At 38.5% G+C, this 19,476-nt stretch overlaps 1 protein-coding gene across 1 annotated transcript in view; it reads right to left on the bottom strand.

Annotated features, from left to right (window-relative positions):
• Nucleotides 1-19,476, bottom strand: part of COL24A1 (collagen type XXIV alpha 1 chain) — a 418,688-nt gene that overhangs the window by 173,195 nt on the left and 226,017 nt on the right. The window contains exons 13-19 of the mRNA XM_073593602.1: nucleotides 18,176-18,229; nucleotides 16,565-16,609; nucleotides 6,763-6,816; nucleotides 6,637-6,681; nucleotides 6,343-6,396; nucleotides 3,138-3,191; nucleotides 486-539 (exon numbers count right to left, since the gene is read on the bottom strand). Of these exons, the coding sequence (XP_073449703.1) occupies nucleotides 486-539; nucleotides 3,138-3,191; nucleotides 6,343-6,396; nucleotides 6,637-6,681; nucleotides 6,763-6,816; nucleotides 16,565-16,609; nucleotides 18,176-18,229 (360 nt within the window). The remainder of the gene's footprint in view (nucleotides 1-485; nucleotides 540-3,137; nucleotides 3,192-6,342; nucleotides 6,397-6,636; nucleotides 6,682-6,762; nucleotides 6,817-16,564; nucleotides 16,610-18,175; nucleotides 18,230-19,476) is intronic.

The following is a 19,476-nucleotide window of genomic DNA, read 5'->3' as shown; positions in this document are numbered from 1 at the left end:
TTATTCTACCTAGTGAATAGATAGCAATAAACCCTGGCAGGAGTTCTACTGTAATTTTTCCCTACTCTATCCAAAGAAAAACAAAAAAGTTTTGGCTATAGATACACTTTAATGCACTTTGCACATTATTTATTATTTGTCTTATAAGCCGGATCATGTGACATACTAATAACTTAAACATGGCTTTCAAAATGACAGTTTAGTAAGTGTTTCTGTTATTGCTCTTTTCTGTCACCTTAAACTCTGTTATGCAGAGTAATTAATTATTGAAGGTTTTTTTTTTTAAACCTTTTAATCTCTATACATATATTATTTTTGTGTATTTGGTGACCCGACACTCTACTGTTCTTCATGTTAAACAATGCACAAATCACTTTTCCTAAAAAACGCAAAGTTAAAAATGTAATTTAAAAATGTTAAAAATGGCAATTTATTTCAAACACAACAATTAATGGTTATGCTTGTTTGGTTAATGCTGTTGTTACCTCAGGTCCAGGAGGGCCTGGCAACCCCTGTGGTCCTCGATCGCCAATTTTTCCCTGAAAAAAAAATTAATGTTAATAACGATCATGTTAGAAATATGATACAGTTATATTTGAAAGCACCCACATATTGAAGGGTGAGTACTTAGCCATAATTGAAGGGTAAGTACAATAACATCAGGTGACCCATTCCTTGATCTCTTGAGAACTTTAAAGATAAGATCTCTTCGATACCGATCCCAGCTTAAGTTGGCCATAAAGTGGTAATGTTTGTTTGTTCGTCACGCAGGATACAGTCACTGTAAGCCAACAATTTTCCATACAATTTTGAATTAAATAGTGTCTGGCAGGAGGTTGCCGACAGGGCCACCTGCTAAGGGAACTTTAGCAGGTAATTAAGAATAATCAGCTTTACACATATCCCCTCCCATCCTGAGATTTAATAATCTTATGCTGCAATTTGCTACAACATAAAATAAATTAAAAAATAGTTTAAGTGGAACCACTTTTTAAGAATGCCTGACCTGGAAACAATAAACATTTCTGTAAACCCTTAGGCAAAATGGACCATTAGGTGGTTTAACCTTCTAACATCTACCGAAAAAACTAAACCTGCCTCGACAAATTTGTTAAATAACTGATTAACTGACCATTTGACAAACTGATCGCTGAGAATTTTCACTCTCCCCCCTACCTCCCTTTCACAGAATTTGACCCTTTACTGGGGTTCCATTTTGGGGAAGCCTGAATTATTCAGGGTGGTCCTCTGCTAAAGGGAAACCTTCAGAGCAACAACTCAGACAAAAAGGGGTTGGTTTACAAAAGGAGTAGAGCATGCTTACTTTTCAAAAGTGAATAAGGTGAAGCTGTGTCAGTTAGCTTAACCTCATTCACTAAGCTAAGTGAAAAGCTATTGTACCCACGTGCCTTTCTATATCACCTTATAATGATCAAATCTGTAAAAATTGTGAGTATAAAAAAACAACTGAGCAGCTCCAGCTTTTTCGTGCTGGCCTCCGGTGGATAAGATGTCTAAACTCCCATTGTTAGACATAAGTGGCCTCTATACAGAGTTCTTTTCCATTTTCATTCCCAACAAATGAAATAGAAATCCCCGTTTTAAATATTTTCTCCAATCCTCTCTTTATATTAGGAATTCTCTCTCACTTCATAAATAAACTTGCTCTGCTAGTTATTGGGGCTTAACACTGACCCTAACTACACCATCAAATACTTTAATTGAAATGTCAACTGCATTTAAATACTAATAATGCCTGAGCTTCAAATATAGTCATAAATTAAGTATTTTTGGTCCTTAACATGTAGCTATAACAAGCAATATGATCATGGACCCAGTTCTTGCTGGTAGTGTTGGCTATAGTTGTAAGACATTCCATTTTACAATGCTACAGAATTTAATTTCTTAGCAGGAATCTCTGCCCTCTTTTGGTGCTACCCCTTGCAACTCTGCAAAGTATCTCATAGAGATAGTAAAGTGAACTTGGGGCTAGGCTATAGACATTCACATCTTTACATAATCCTAACAAGTAGCCCATGAATGTTAAAACAAGCCTCCACTGTCCTCTGTAACTGCAGGTGCTGTGGAGAAATCCATTAGATAATTTCACAGCAGAAGCATTGACGACATCCAAGTTGTTCTTGCAGCAGCTCAGCTCACCCAACTCCCCTCTTTTAAGCAGTGACTCAGCAGCTCAGCTCACCCTGCTCCCCATCCTTGAGTCTTTAGGAATATGTAAAATACTTGAATATCTGTAACTTGGTCACAGATTCACTTCAAGACATTAAAGTGTTTCTCTGCCCAGGTACATTTATCTGCTACTGATAACTGGGTTGCCTCTAAAAAGAAGAGCAAGGCATCCATTGACAGCTGTTTCAATTGTACAGACTAAACTACTTCCTCTCCACTGCAGTTTTTTAAGTGCCTGCCTCCATAGGGTGTTATAGACTGATATTCAGCCTTTAGTTCCCAAAATGTCTTATTTTGATAACATGTACACTTAGTTGACAGCACAGTTCTTTTATAAATATAATAAATAAAAATAATACAGAGAGAGCTGAGATAGAGAGGACTAAGTGTGGGCCAACAGATTTTAATGGCCCCAGTGGTGGATTGGTTTAAACCTTATCTATTTGCATTTATAGTATGAATGTCTGCATCTATTGATACACCCCTGAAGAAGGAAGTAATTTCTGAAACGTGTTGGATGTGAAGCCTGCATTCTATACTGCGGTCTTTCAGGACCCTCATAACATCCAGTCATTATGTCATGTTGTCATGTAATTAATTATGTCATGTTGTCATGTAATTATATTAGCCACTTCTTTTTGAAGCAAGTATCTGTATGTCATGTATTTTTTGTAATCATTTATAGCATAATAAATGTCTATTTTTATATATAATACGTATTTTGTTTGTGGTTGTTATATCACCACTGGGGCCATTAAAATCCCATAAGGGGGAACCCTGTTCTTTGTATTTTATAAATATAAGTTCTTCATCCGCAGTTCTCTCACAAATTGCTGAATGAGATTTCTATGAACTAACCCCAAGTAAAACCTCAACTCTACATAAAAACATTCTGATTAGCATTCTTATTGTTGATCTTACTTGTAAACTAAAACAGGCTGACATACCGGGGGTCCTTGTTTTCCTTTCGGTCCTGGTGGCCCTGGCAAACCTATCACTCCCTGTTGAGAAAATAAAGAGTCAAGAACAAGACTATATATATATATATATATATATATACACATACATTTTAATTTCAGATAATATCATAGGAAACTTGATAAAACGTGATAAAATAATAACAATTTGAATGAACGTAGTGTCACAGAGATTTGTATGTGTACTAAGATCGATTTTAACAATAAAACAAATCCTTTATGCTCTAAGTACTCGAGTTTCCTAACTGCAGTTCATTTTCTCTGTAGGTGAATGCGGCAGGAAGTAGAAAGTCTGACATTTTTTCCACTCAAAGTAGACCATGGCCTTCTCCCCTCTCTTCCCCTTTACACAGGGAAGGGGGGGCACAGAGACACGGAATTTTTTCTTTACCTTAATGCAAGCAAAGCGTCAAGGTAAAAAACGTTTTAGTTTTAATAACACTTTAAGGTTAAAATTCTGAGATTAAAATTCAGAATTCAGAATTTTTATCTCAGCATTTTGGCTTAAAGAGGAAGTAAACCCATTATGTGTCACTTACCGGAAACCAAAGCCTGCGATGTCACCGCTGTCTCCACTAGCAGCGAGCATCCATCTTCACCCCTCTTCCTTCCAGGGCCGGAATCGCGTGACGTCACTCATGCGCATGTGCGTGGGAGCCGCCAGTCACGGCATGACCCCTTTAGAAACAGCACGATCTGCCCTTTCTAAAGTGCGCATGCGCCACAGACATTGGCGCATGGCTTTATTGTAAATATCTCCTAAACCATGGAGGTTTAGGAGATATTTCCAGCACCTACAGGTAAGCCTTAATATAGGCTTACCTGTAGGTAAAAGAGGTTGTACAGGGTGTACAACCACTTTAATAAAAACCTCAGAATTGTCTGATTAAAGGCAGAATTATGAATTTAAAGTCAGAACTCTAAGTTTGGAAGTTACACTTGTGAGTTGCAAAGTCAAAATTCTCAGATTAACAACCGGAAATTTGAGATTAAAAGTTCTGAAGTTTTAATAGAGTTCTGAGTTTTATTATTGGAATTTTGAGATTAAAAGTCAGAATTTTGTTTCATAAATTTCCTTTAGAATGACCCCAGGGCTCGTCCACATAGAGAAACATTTTCTGGAAGAAAAATATTTTAGTGGCTTCTTTTGACACCTATGAAATGAGGGCACGAGAAACAGTGTGGGGCTGATATTTTAATTTAGGTATGTGTGCCTTTCTTTTCAATTTCAACTCTAAGTAGATCACAGAAGATGGGAAGAAAAATGTCTAATAAAACCAGTTTGCAGTCCCCAAAATAAAGTCTTGCATAAAGAGTCCTGGGGCTAGCCTAAAGAAAATTTATGAAATTGAAATCTGACTTTTAATCTCAAAACTCTAACTTTAAAAATCATAAATCCGACAAAAAAAGTTTAATCTGAGAATTCTGACTTTAAAACTCAGAATTGTAACTTTGAATTCAGACTTTAACCACCTCACAATTCTGTCTTTACCTACTAAATTCTCACTTTTTTTATCAGAATGCTGAGATAATAATGTCAAAGATTTAAATGTTAGAATTCTGAGATTAAAACTCAGACTTATGACTTTATTATTTTAGCATTCTGACTTAACCTCCCTGGCGGTATTCCCGAGTCTGGCTCGGGGTGGATTTTCAATACCAAAAGCGGTATCCCCGAGCCAGACTCGGGATCGCATCGCAGGATCCATGTAGAGGATACTTATCTTGTCCCCTGGATCCTGCGATGTCTCCCCGCTGTGATCTGCGAGCCGCCGTGTCTCGCTCGATTCACAGTGCCGAGCTCCGTTCCCTGCGAGCGCTGCGACGCACGGGGACAGAGTTTGGCGCGAAATTCAAAAAGTGAAACACACAGTATAGATACATTATACTGTAATCTTACAGATTACAGTACTGTATCAAATAATTACACGTCCCCTTTGTCCCTAGTGGTCTGCCCAGTGTCCTGCATGCAGTTTTATATTATAAAAACTGTTCTTTCTGCCTGGAAACTGGAGATTGTCCATAGCAACCAAAACTGTCCCTTTACATCAAAAGTGGCTTTAGACCAGCTAGAAAACAGTGATAATAAATTAGAATCACTTGCAGAATTGAGTGATAGTGATTTGTGGGGAAATCCGTCACCAAACAATAAAAGTAACGAAAGCGACAATTCTGCAACTGAGCAAATTTCAGTGTTTTTGATTTGATTACATTATTGAATAATTTTTCTTATTATTATATTATTATTTGGTATAATTATTTATAGTTATTTATTATATTATAATTTTTTATTTCGTTTTTCAAACTTTATCATACCCGGGATGTCTACTAGACTCTTGTTTGGACAGATTTAAGTGAATTATTCCTAAGAATTACAGGCCTATAATATAAAACGCCAAATTTCTGTGCAAAATAATTGTACCGCTTTCAGCACCTAAAATCTGAAATAATAATACCGCCAGGGAGGTTAATAAAAAAAACTCAGAATTTGGTGATTAAAGGCAGAATCCTGAGGTTAAAGTCTAAATTCTAATTTTCAAAGTTACAATCCTGAGATTTAAAGTAATAATTCTGAGATTAGAAGTCAGAATTCTGACATCAAAAGAATTTGGTTTTATAAATTCCCTTAAGGATGGCCCTAGGGCTCTTTATGTAAGACAAGTATTTTAGGGACTTCTTTTGACACCTCAGAATAAAAGGCATGTGAACCCATATTTTTCTATGTATCAACATATTCTACAGAGTTCTCCACATTAATCTCTGCTCAAAAGGTACTTACACCTGAATCCCATAAACATATAGTGTCTGTACAGAATTCTGTTAATCTATATGTGGAGGTATCAAACCTACATGGGAAGAACATATTTGCTATGCAAACTCTGTCCCTAAGAGCTTGAGCAAATGAGCATTAAACCACATTATTTGGAGCAATGTCTTGAAACCCAGTGGATTGCATTCATCAGCATGTCCATTATGCGCCCCATTCATTTCTGTTGATATATTGGGTGTCAAAGTGCATCTCTGAAATCACAGTTTGATGCCAAAAGGTATTACAGCAGGTGCTTTGGATGCTGTTTGGAATATTGTGGCCAGCTCTCAGTCCAAGACTATTATATCTTGACAGAGCTTTCATCAGAAAAATCATTTTCATGTTAATTTGTTATGCATGACCTACCTTATCTCCTGGATAGCCAGACTCTCCTGGTTCACCTGAGAATCCAACTTCACCCTACATAATATATCATTGTAAGTCATAATATAACAACAACACTTCTGCAGGTTCTCTGGCAGCAATATCTGTATAAATTCTCAAGAATTAAATAGAATTAAAATTCCAAACTTCTGCCAAGTCTGTCATACCAAAAAGGCTTTGTTGTTAATTATTCTTTCAACAAATGTGATTAACTTTACAAGTGTGAGTTTAATGTGTAATAATATGTCACTTTTATAATAGAAATATTTAGATCACCTTATCACCTTTCAGTCCAAGCTGTCCCATTATTCCTGGAAGGCCCTAAAAGGGAAAATAATTCATTTTTTGTTGTTGGCATAACCCTACATGTAATTATCAGATATAGATATTGTATTATAATACCTGAGGACCAGGAATCCCTGGTGGTCCAGATGGGCCTGCTGGTCCAACTTCTCCCTGCATGACAAGAGATCGAACAATAATGATCTGTGGTCCCATGGTTACATACAATGAGTTTAATGGATCAGTCTACCAAAACTGATGTTAAGGCTGCTTGTAGGCTGCACCCCCCTATGCATTTAGTAAGGAGATCTCAAAATCTATATTCCTTGCAATGTAAACTAAACAAAAAATTCTTCTGGAATGGTATCATTTTTGTACTGGCCAAATCAGGAGGGTGGAGCTGGGAATGCAAGTGTTGATTTTGTAAGAAATATTAAACCTTGCCAGTATCTACCCAAAGTTCATCCTTTAATGAAATGTCAAACAAGGTGGAGGAAGTCAGCTTTGTATGGCCTTTTAAGGAAATTTATAATGAGGAAGTACAGAGGTTAACTTTGTTGACCTTTCTTTATAAAAATGCAAGTTAATTGGCTGCCATTCTAATATAATAACTTCAGTACTTAAAGTCACTGACCTGGAACAAGCATGCAAATATAGACATCTGGAAAAGGCCAGAGTTACACTTAAAGACAGAAAATCAGAACAACCACATCAACTCCAAAGTGGAGATTACTGAAATTTGGCAGTGATCCTCAAACAAAGCAGGTTTTAAAATATAAGGTCAAATATGCTGGCCTCTTTCTGCCTCTAAAAGCCTACTCAGACATGGCAGGCAGTTCAGACCCCTAAAAAACACCCCTTCTCTGAGCGTTAGGTCTGACAGAGCAAACATATGGACAATCATGGCATTGTGAAGGCTCCAAAATCCACCCTATCTCTGGTATTTTTCTCCAAAGACTCAGTGCACCAATGTCCAGCACCCAGTCTTCTTCTATATTGAATGACACCCAGCATTATTCAGCCCTCTTTCTGTGCGCTCAGATTGTAGTGAAAAATCATCTGGGGCAGCATTAACAAACTGCTTTTGGTTCGCAGGAGAATTCTGTTGACAAGGGTGCCATGTCCTAGAACTGTACGCTACAGGTTTTAGAACCCACCCACTGCTGAGGACAAAAGAGACGGAAGATGACCCCATCATGTGACCAGACTTAAGACACCTGCCAAAAAGGTATGTATTTAGGGATCATTCTTATTATCATTATAATACAAGATTTACAAACTGTGCCAACAGTTTGTGCAGTTTTTGAATAAAAAGTGAGACAGCGCATTTACAAAACAATTCAATACAAGAGGATTAGGAGGGTCCTGCTCATGGGAGCTCACAATCTAAAATGTAGGGGCACGTGGCACTAAAGGTAATGACTTTGAAGGATGAGCTGATTGGGAAGGCAGTAGAACAGTTTTATTGGTGGAGGCAGAATAGGCTTCCATGAAGAGATGACTTTTCAGGGATCAACTAAATGTGCACAGAGTAGGAGATAGGTAGACTGATTGAAGCAGAGAGTTCCAGAAGATGGGAGAAGCTCTGGAGAAGTCCTGGAAGTGAGAATGGGAGGAGGTGATGAGGGTGTCCGGTGGGAGAAAGTCTTGGGAATGAGCGAAGAGGACAGGTTGAATGATACTGGAGATAGGATATTGCTGGGGGAGGACAGTGCTTTAATACCTTCTAGCTAAAGTGACTCTGTTAATGCAGGAATTAAATCATTCATATTGAAGATTTTTACAAAGTGCATTACAGAAGAAACAACAGCCCAATACATTGCAACCAGAAAGATTATTTAACTTTTCTAGCTAGTAAAACAACAAAATGTAACCCCATTATGGTCAAAAGTCATAAAACCTGGAATAGTATCCTGTAACTTTTAAAACGATCAACTATAAATTTTCATGCCATGACAGGAAGTTTTCTCTTACACAGGGGAAATGTCTGTCTCTTGGACCACATCATAATGTGCAAACATAACCAAAAGCTCTTTAGTATATTTTATAAAGTGCTTTAAAGGGAATCTGCAGTACATTTTGAGTTAACTACTTTTTAAATTTTTCTTATGATGTTTACATGAAAGTAATTTTTATATGTTTAATTGTTTACAGTTCTGTATTTTTGAGACTGCATTTCAAAAAAAGATTTGTAAATGCTCTCTGTATATTTATATGAGGAAATGTTAATACTGAATATTATACTGTATGTAAATAGTTTTACTTTCTAAAGGCGTTTTAATCCACTTCAGCCAGTAAAGTACGTCACTCCTGCCACATTGCATAGCCAGATTCTGCAATCTACACTGCAGGCAATACTGTAGCTAAAGCATGGTCCAGGATGCCCGGAGTTTATTATTGGGCAAAGAAAAATTAATTGCATCATCCCTGAGCTTTCCTTTACTCTCCTTCTCCCAGCCTGAACACTTGTAATACTTACCTGTTCAGAAATCTCCACTATCTTGAAATGTTACCACTGCAGTAGAACCTTCTCCCTCTGACACACTTCTAGGTGTGCGAGATATCTGGTTCCCTATTGCCCGCTGTAGATCCACTTTGTATCCTGCAGTGAGATAGTGGCTTCTGGATGGAACTACAGTGCTTAGGAGAGGGCTGAGCAGTAAGGGTGTACTCACAGGTGAATTGTAAGCCTGGCTAGTTTGTGTAGTGTTTTTGCTTTTGTAGAGAGCTCAGGCACAGTTCAGTAAATCTTGCAGCAGACCGCCTGGAATGGGTTGTTTGGGTCATGGTTCAGAGACCTTGGTACAGTACGCCTAGGTGTGATCGCTAACCATGCCCAAGCATGAATCTCTCATTGATCACTGAGCACTTACAGACCACAAAAGCAGGGATCATTGTGGTCTGGCTGCAAAGATGATGAAATAAGCATGCACAGGCCCAGCACAATGCGAGCTCAGACCAGAGGGGAAGTGGGGAGAATAATACTTGGGCACTCTGCAAGGCAGCCATGCCTGTTATGAGTACACCTTTAGTGTTCTATTACAGGGAGCATTTTTTGCTTTAATTAAAAAAACATACTAAAACAAACCTGTGGATCTAGTGTGTACATACCCTAAAGGTTATTCCTGCAGTGGGGTCTTTACAACACTCATCCTGCCTCACATGTGACAGGTTTTAATAAACAGTCAACAATATCTGACCATGGCTACCTTCTGTATATAATCCTGTATACATTAGCAACCCCTATCTGTGATATTAAAAAATGATCGGCTTGATATAAATATAGATCAAACCAACCAGAGCTGGATGTGTACATCATCATGGTCAACAGGTGGTGCTAAAGAGCCTGTTTCTTGCATTGTAAAGGTAATATTTAGAGAACGATAATACCGTAGTATGTATGCACAGTTGTATAATAACGGATATGTAAAGATTTTGTAGCTCTCACTATTGCTTGATCATCTACCACTTGTGGCCTATCTTACAGCTTTCATAAAAAAAAATATATATATATATATTATATATATCTATATATATCTATATATATCTATATATATAGATATATATACAAACATCAAGAATACTATCAGCACACTTGAAATACAAGAGAGCAGCTGATACTTCAGATCAAAGACACATACATATAAAAAGCACCCCCAGTTTTCATTAGTCTGCCTACTCTAAGCTGATGAAAATTTATAATGACTGGCCACTCTGGGTTTCTGTCCATCACTGACTCTACACTGCTAAAGAAAGACTTTGTTTTAAAATGAGTAAATTGGTGGAATATGAGATTGCACGAGTATTAGTACTGCCAAATCCTGATTTTATTATACTACTAACCAACATATCAGTATGGATGTTTTCTAAAACTCAATCTTTCCAAAACTGAGTTCATAATATTTCTTCCCCAATGTGCCTCCTCACCTGACTTTTCCATTGAAGTTCATAACTAACTCTCAGTATCGCCCCCATCTTCATACCAGGGTGCTTGGTGAAATACTGCACTCTGTCCTCTCCTTCCAGTCCCCATTTCAAACCGTATCTAATTCTTGTAGCCTTCATTTCTGTATCATTTCTAAAATATGCCTCTTCTATACAAATGACAATACCAAGCTACTCATTCACTCCTTTGTTATCACTTGACTCGACTACTGTAACTCCCTCCTCATTGGCCTACTTCTACACAGACTATCCCCTCTTCAGTCCATCATGTTGTTGCTAGACTCATTTATCCTACCAACTGTTTAGTGCCCACGACTCCACTCTGTCAGTCCCTTCAATGGTGTAAATTTGCCAAACTAAAAATATTAGAAATAATATAACATACAAGACTACCCATAGCTCTGCTCCAAGCTACATCACCAACCTCGTCTGAAAATATTACCCAAACCATTCTCTAAGCTCCCTCATCACCTTCTCCCAAAAACTCAAGATGAAAGTGACCTGCAATAGAAGTATCATGTGGAAACAAAGAAGAATGGCGGCACATCCAGAAGTAAAATCAAAAGAGTTTATTGAAAGTCCATAAAATCAAGTGAACATGACAAACATCAATCCAAAAAAAGGTGCTCAGTGGACGCGTTTCACACAGACCTGCTTAATCAGTGATGAGTAGGAACGTCTGTGTGAAACGCGTCCGTTGAGCACCTTTTTTGGATTGATGTTTGTCATGTTCGCTTGATTTTATGGACTTTCAATAAATTCTTTTGATTTTAATTCTGGATGTGTTGCCATTCTTCTTTGTTTCCATTGGATTTCCCTGGCTGAGAACCAGGCAAGCACCCGGATCTCTTCAGCAGCTCATCAGATCCTCACAGGTGGCTTTGAGCGGTGTGTTCCCAGCTCTTTCCCTCAGAAGAGGTATCATACCCACCTTTCCAGTGGCTCGTCTTTTTGGCATTCAATGGAACCACTGCACGTGGTAGGGAACACTAACTATTGGATACTCTCAAATTAAAAAAAATGCAGAATCTGGGATTTTTTAAGCCAAATTCACAGTAAAATAACAAGATCTACACATTAGATCAGGGTCTCCTGCCCTTTAATTTCTGCTGTATAACAGTATTGCAAAGATGTACCTGTGGGAAGAAAAGTTAGAATATATACAGTCCCCCATGGCATCTAGGCAGTGGTGGCATCACCCACCATTCTCCCGATGAGAACCTCAGAAATGTTTTGTAGCCCAGATCTCATGAGAAGTCATTCCTGCACTATGCTGGAGCATCAGCTCACTGGATTTGGTCTACCCGGTAGAAGGATGGTGAAATCACCCTCTGCAATACAGAAGCTGGGAAAAAAGTAAGTAGGCTGGTGGGATAGGGCCAGTAGGGTGGCTCCTAATCCATGCACCCGGCCCCTAATCATGAATAGAGCCTAAGGCTCTAATTGGCTTCAAAAAAGGATGAGCCCACCCAGTTTTGTGACAACAGCAAATTAATATTCGCTATCGTCTTCCTGATTCTCCTCCCGGCCAATCAGGAAGCGGATCCTGAGACCTGTTACCTGATTGGCAGTGAGAAGAAGCGATCCTATTGGCCACTGAGGAGGAGAAGGGAGGAGACGTAGGGGAAGCCGCCGTAAAACCCAGGAGGAGGAAGCTATGGTGCTGAACATAGCTTCCTAAAAAAAGCTCCCTGCCTCGGTACTCCTCTCAGAGTCTTCAGCCCTGAGGGAAACAGTGGGCTGGCTCTTGAGAGGAGGTAGAGTGCCTTTGGTAACACTCACATGTAATGCTTAGCCTCCAGTTTTGGGCGGTACTCACATGGCAATGCAGAGCTGAGAGATCGCACCAAACCCACCCTTTTTTGAAGCCAATTAGAGCCTCAGGCTCTAATCATGTGCTTAAAAAAAACCCATTGAAATCCATGCGTCCGGTGCCCTGCATGTAGATTAGGGGCCGGGCGCATAGATTAGGGAGACGGCGCTCCTGTGTCCCGTATGAAGCGGCCACCACTGCATGAAATCTAATGAATGTAAGGGACAGGCCAGAAACAGTAAGGCTGGGGAGGAAAGCGCCAGATGATTCTGGACATCCTCCAGCCAAGGAATAAGGCATAATAAGTCTATCTGACTTGCTGCAGCATCTAACGAACTCTATGAGATGCTCACTGTGTGCAGAGTAAGCAATTTCAGTACAGGAGAGGGGCCTTTACAACTGTGCATTACTGAATGTTAAGGCCGGAGTTCAGCTTTAAATATAATGTTTGATTTATGTTTGGATATTGCTTGCATCTGTTAGCTTGTTGAAAAATATAACTTGTCTGTAAATATTTCTGGTTTGGCTTGGTGTATCAATTCCATGAATGGGCCATTTGTATACATGAGGGATTACAAGCATATATATTTACAGATCTACTTTTAGTGCTTACACATGTTTGCATTTCTTGTAATACATTGTGCATATTATACGTTTATGTATATTTAGAATGAGTTTTGCATGTTTATCAGATGTTATTGTAAGTTTATATGGAGAATACAACTGATATGCACAGTAAGAAAACTGACTGTGAAAAATAGTTTATTTGGCGCCATGTACATAATACATGTTTTCATGTGCGGCAAAGAATTTGAGATGTTAAGCTAAATTCAAAGCCTTTACAAGGGTGGGATCAGTTTAAGAAAGATAATCAAGTATTAAAGATTGGTTTACAGCCCCACCTTTTACAGTTTTGTATTAAAAGATCATCAGATTATTTTTGATAACCATAGCCAAATCCCAAATCCATAAAAATCCTTCCTATTGGATCACATTTTTGTGTGTGTGTGTATATATATATATATATATATATATATATATATATATAATGAAAAGTTTTCATATCAGGAATCTGTGCTAATTAACATGATACAAAGTCTGCCAAGTTTTTCATTCCAAAGTATCAGAAGGCTTCAAATATTCCCTTGCATACTAAATAGAAAAATATTCAAATTCAAATAATACAGTCGGAAAAAATTCAACTCTAACCCCAGGCTATGCTCCATCCCAATACCTCATCCAGAGGCTTCTCTGACTGTATTTAGATTTATATTAGAATTACAGTATATTTATATTATAATTATATTTATTTTCTAATTTATATTATACTCACCTTTATTAGATGTCTTTAGGTTGTTTACATGACATGCAGGGCTCCTCTTTTAAAGCGCTGGCTGGTCCTTAATCACTTGATGATGTCATTGACACTCTATGCATCATTACACTGTGGGAGCAGGGTACTAAGGTTACGCCCCTTCAAGTGATAGCTCCATGACGCCCTACACTTACAGGATGTCCTCATTCTTCCAATTTGAATGACGCTGTTGTGTCACCTTGGATATTATGCCATCACTTATTTAACACACGTTAGGACACTGGAGCATACACTCCAAAGCAAACCACATTTGTTAGTAAATCCAGCATATTTTGGCTGCAGATGCATCCATGTAAATCTAGGCCATAGATACTGATGGTTTTACACTTTGTATATTAAGGACCAAATGATGTGTTTTACCAGGGCAACCTTTAGATCTGAACTCCAAGCCAAGAGATAAATACACTGCTTAAAAACATCTATGGGACCTATCCTACCTACCAAAGGATTTATATTTCAGTTCATTCAGTCCTGTGATTAGACAGTAAAAGTGTAGCAACACGCTGATTAGATCATTTACCTGCTCTCTCCTACTGGCAACATATTCCTTGTCAGCACAAGGAAACATCTTCCTTGGAAGATGGCCTCACAGAAAGCTAAGAGGATCAACTGTGCAGACATAGAGAGTGGTAAGAAGATCCAGGCCCGGTAGGATTTAAAAATTGCAATGACTCATGGCTGTAAGGACCCAGCAAGTTTGAAGCTAGGGTTGGGAAGGGGGGGTTGGAAACATCTTCCTTGGAAGATGGCCTCACAGAAAGCTAAGAGGATCAACTGTGCAGACATAGAGAGTGGTAAGAATATCCAGGCCCAGAATGATGTAAACATCGCGATGGCTCATGGCTATAAGGACCCAGCAAGTATTAAGTTAGGGTTGGGAAGGGTGGATTGGAAACTTCTTACTTGTAAGATGGCCCCATAGAAAGCTAAGAGGATCAACTGTGCAGGAATGGAGAGCGGAAAAATGATCTAGGTTCGAATGGACATAAACATTGCGATGGCTCGTGGCTGCAAGAACCCAGCAAAAATGCAGCTAGGATTGGGAAGGGTGGGCTAATTAAGGTCAAGAGAGGGATATCCAAACTGAGAAAGTACTTTCTGTGATTTTTTTATTATTATATATACCTGCATTCATTGGGTTTTTGTATCTGCTTGGAATTCATCTTTCAATCAGCTTGTAAAATGTAAGGACCATTCATTTGTTGAGTCCCGGACAAGCCTCTTGAGTTTCAGTAGCTGAGAACTGTAAGTTGTAATAAATCACAGGGCTCTTATGAACCGGAGCTCTACAGCTGGGATGGAAGTTCTGTGTTGGCAGCTCAGTAACACTCTTTTGTCTCAAACTAGTAAAATGTTCCAGGCTGATTGTGTGTAAAGTCCAGCAAGCTAGAGGGCAGGAGGCCAGCTGGCAGAGCCCGCTGTGGACAGGAAAAAAGATAATGTTCTGTACAAATCCTCTGTGGAGCAGTCAGCACCTTCCACTAGAGGACTATTTACATATCGACTTAACTGAATGTAATTCAATGTCAAGTGTTGTTCACAAATACCAACTCTTATGAATACAAACTCCTTAAATGAGGCTCCTACTGAGAACAATATGAAGGCTGCCAATTCAGATCTTCTAAAAAAATGCTAATTTTCTGGCTTCAATTCTTTCACAGTGACTGACAAGAATAAGCATGCAGAAGGTGAAATTAGGACTGCTGGTCTGCATACTTGTACTTGCTGTCAGTATCTCAGAAAGTACTGAAACCACTGAATTAGCAAGATAGCCAGACAGCTGGAGCTCTCAGAAGGTGCGGTCAGCATTAATAGCAGGTTTTCCGTAAAGCAAATCACTAGGCTAGCTTTCCCCAAAACTTTTAACATGCTAAAACCCTTGAAATAACTTTCAAAGCTCAGGAAACCCCTGCTAATAATTACTATATCTAAGGTCATAGTACATTAATGTCAGTGGAAAAAATGCTCCTTACATTTGTGATTATGGGAATAATCCCTCATACAGATAGCTAAAAAGATGTTGATAATGGTTACTCATTTGAGAGTCTCCTCTACACAAATATAAAAAACACTAATTAATGCAGCTTTGTGACCATTAACACATCAAAGAATGTATTTCTTAAGTGCAAGCAGTGTATGTAACTATATTTGAACTGATATCGATCTCATGCAGTCCCTGTACAGCAGAGCTGAAGCGTAAAAGGAAAAAGCATCACAAGGAACCAAGAAGTTGATGTGCTGACAAGGAAAGAGAAAGCATAGTGACAAAGAGATGAGTTTATCGCTACGTTGCTTCTCTTTTCACTGTCCAGTCATATGCTGAGGGCTGGGTTCAGGAGATGAGGGGACGAGTGTCGCTGGCCATCAGAGTGAGAATATCTAGTTGAAGAAAAAATTTTGTCTGGGAAATTTTTTGGACTAAAGGTGATTATTGCACCAAAGTTGGTTTTCTTATTTTATTTTTCAATAGGATTTTCGTTTTCGTTTTCCAGGTGAAATGTTAATTTTATCTAGATCTTTCAAGTGAAACCCCTAGCACCCCTATTCAGATCCACAAGTGGCTGAATGGTAGTCCAGCCTGGCAGCTGTTGGTGTAGGAAGAGGAACAGGAGTGCTGTAGTTGAAGTTGTAGTTGAGTCCTGTTCAATTTGCTATTCTAGCCCTGCAGGGTCAGAAGGTATAACCTATTCCCTATTGCCACATGCTTATAAGAATAACTTTGGCTTTACAATAATATCTAAAACATATATAAGAAATATATTAGACAAACGCTGAAGAATTATACTTACTCTCAAACCAGGAAACCCAGGAGGTCCAACACCACCAACAGTTCCCTACAAAACAAGAATAGGTAATGTCAAATAAGGCTAAAAAAATCTAACCTTACCATATATACGTCCAATTTTAAACAGTTTTCCTCCCTTGTCATCTTAATAGTTTGCTGAATTTGCCCACAAGTGTCCAGACATGGCCAGGCAAGGCAAAAAAAGAAAAGTTCACTTCTTTTCCTAATTCAGCAGGGCCAAACCTGAACTACACAGAAGTCAAATGTAGTACCTACTGCTCACTCTGATGGCAGGTGGGTGTTTGTGATGTCAAGAGTATGAATCAGTGCAGCTTGGTTCTTGAATGGTCAGGCTGCCTTTGATCTTTACCCATGTTAAGGTAGATGGAGCATTGGAAGTAGAATGCACTGTGTAGAACAGAAAGTTCCACAGCTACTGCCAGGGATTTAAGTAAAATCTATAAAAGTCTCCTATAATGTGCAATCTGCCTGGCCATGATCTATATACTTGTGAGAATGGGCAAAGCCCCAGTAGACAGTGGGTACTACATACACCAGGCAAGCTAGACAGTTTTATCACCTTTGCCTTGGATTTAGGTAAGTTCTACAATAGGTCTCTATGATGTGCAATCCCAGCACTATTAAGCCAGCAAAGTTCCACTGAAAGTATGCTTTTTTTTTAAAGAGAACAAAGAAGTTGTAATGCATTGTATTGATCCTGTCCTCTCGTATCTGACTGTCCTAAGCACTGATACATACCATTGAATGTGCTTAAATACTTGTAACAAATGTGTTACTTCCTTAAACAGTAAATTTGAGCACTTGGCATTCTAAAAAATAAAGTTTGCGATCAATCTTTGCCAAGCTTCCAGGCAGCAATGCAGATACTCCCAAATTACGGTGAATAGTGATGTTTTTTTAAAAGTTATGCTCAATGCATCCCACAGGAACTCACAAAAGTCCAAATACTGCTCAGAAGACCAGCCCATTTGGCAAATACATGAACTGTCAAATTACCACCCTATTTCTAAATGACTTACAGAAAAACAAATGACAAATACATCAAACTGTAGTGATACAAAAATACAACTAGTTCACATTGAACGTGACTAACTACTACTAGATATATTATGACCTGGATAGGAACCTTAACAGACAACGTGTCTAATAATAAAGCCTTAGGGCATTCAGAATCAAATCATTAATTTCAAGTATTATTTAATGATTAAAAGTAGGGTTCACTTCATATTTAAAATATGATAAATGAGTAATTTACATGATTATTATCAGTCTGTAATTTCACTTAAGATCCAAAAGTGTACCAGACGTTAAAAAGAAACATATCATTTCATGAAGATTAATGATGGATGTACGGAACTGATTTGGTGAACTGATGAAAGGAATTGCTTAAATGGAATAAATTAATTATTATTGCCTTGAATTAATTACTCCTCATCACAAGCACCTTTCAAAGGCTTTGGGGACATTATGTTCATGTTGCCCCGAGCTAAGTTAAGCTTACAAATTGTTATACAAACACAATCCAGTGTTACCAATTTTAAGGTTTAGCATTTCAGCAATACACTGAAGCTCTGTAAATGAAGCAGATACTTACCGGGCTCCCATCTGGTCCGTGAGGCCCTCTATCACCCAGGTCTCCAAGAAAACCCTAGAGGAAGCACAGACATAAAACAAAGGATTGTTCAGAAGTATGGCCAGTATTGACATATGCATTCATGCATAACATTGCAAGTTGAAAAATATACACATTGTGCAATATAGTATAACCAGTCCAGTGAAGCGGCCAAGAAGAAACAAGAAGCCTTCAAGTAAAATATTCTGCACTGCCTACTTTAAATGAAAGGCATACTGTATTTCCTTATTTTTAATTATAATTGCAAATACAGTATGTTTATGATATTCTCATTTTTACAGATATACAATTTCATATTTTTCTTATTGTATTAAATTATGGTATTATTAACTTTGCCACCAGAGAGAGTTCCCTGCTTCTTGCTTAAAGCGTTTGTTACCCCAACACTTCCTATTTCTGATATGCGCCTGCTGTACCATGTACTTGTATGAGAAAGTATCCTGTTCTCTTTGTATTGCTTCTCTTATGTGAAATCTGTGGCGTTGCTGCCAGTTCCCTTGCATTCCAATTAAAAACTCACCACACTAAGCAGGAGAGCACACTGAGGTCAGTTCTCTATCTATGCTGGTAACTCAGTGTGCTCTTCTCCAATGATCAGACCTGTCCTGACACAATGATTTTGGCTGAAATCAGCTGATTGGCTGTGTCCAATCACACACAGAGTTTTGTGTGCATATAAACAGCTATCTGGCTGTTTCTTCTCCCTGAAAAGCAGGGAGAAAAAACAGCCAGATCAGAAAGTAAAAGCAGCACACATTACACATTGTTAGGCACACATTAAACCCCTTGATTGCCCCTAGATGTTAACCCCTTCTCAGCCAGTGTCATTAGTACAATGGCAGTGTACAGTATTATCACTGTATTAGTGTCGCCAGCAACATCAGTGTCAGTTAGTGACCCTCCTAGATAGTGTCTGTTAGCACCAGATTGAAAAGCACCCTATCAAGGTCAGCAACATCAGTGTCAGTTAGTGACCCTCCTAGATAGTGTCTGTTAGCACCAGATTGAAAAGCACCCTATCAAGGTCAGCAACATCAATGTGAGTTAGTGACCCTCCTAGATAGTGTCTGTTAGCACCAGATTGACAACCACCCTATCAAGGTCACACTATAAGTTGCTGATCACCACCATTACAGTATAGCATCTACAGCTGCAAAAAAATCAATTATATAAATCACAGTTTGTATATGCTAGAACTTTTGCACAATCCAAATAATATACACTTATTGTAATTTTTTTTTTAACAAGACATGTAGAAGAAT

The sequence above is a fragment of the Aquarana catesbeiana genome, linkage group LG07, assembly GCF_042186555.1.
Source record: "Aquarana catesbeiana isolate 2022-GZ linkage group LG07, ASM4218655v1, whole genome shotgun sequence".
Taxonomy (NCBI): domain Eukaryota; kingdom Metazoa; phylum Chordata; class Amphibia; order Anura; family Ranidae; genus Aquarana; species Aquarana catesbeiana.
The sequence above is the reverse complement of the archived record's forward strand: the minus strand, read 5'-3'. Positions and strand labels throughout refer to the sequence as shown.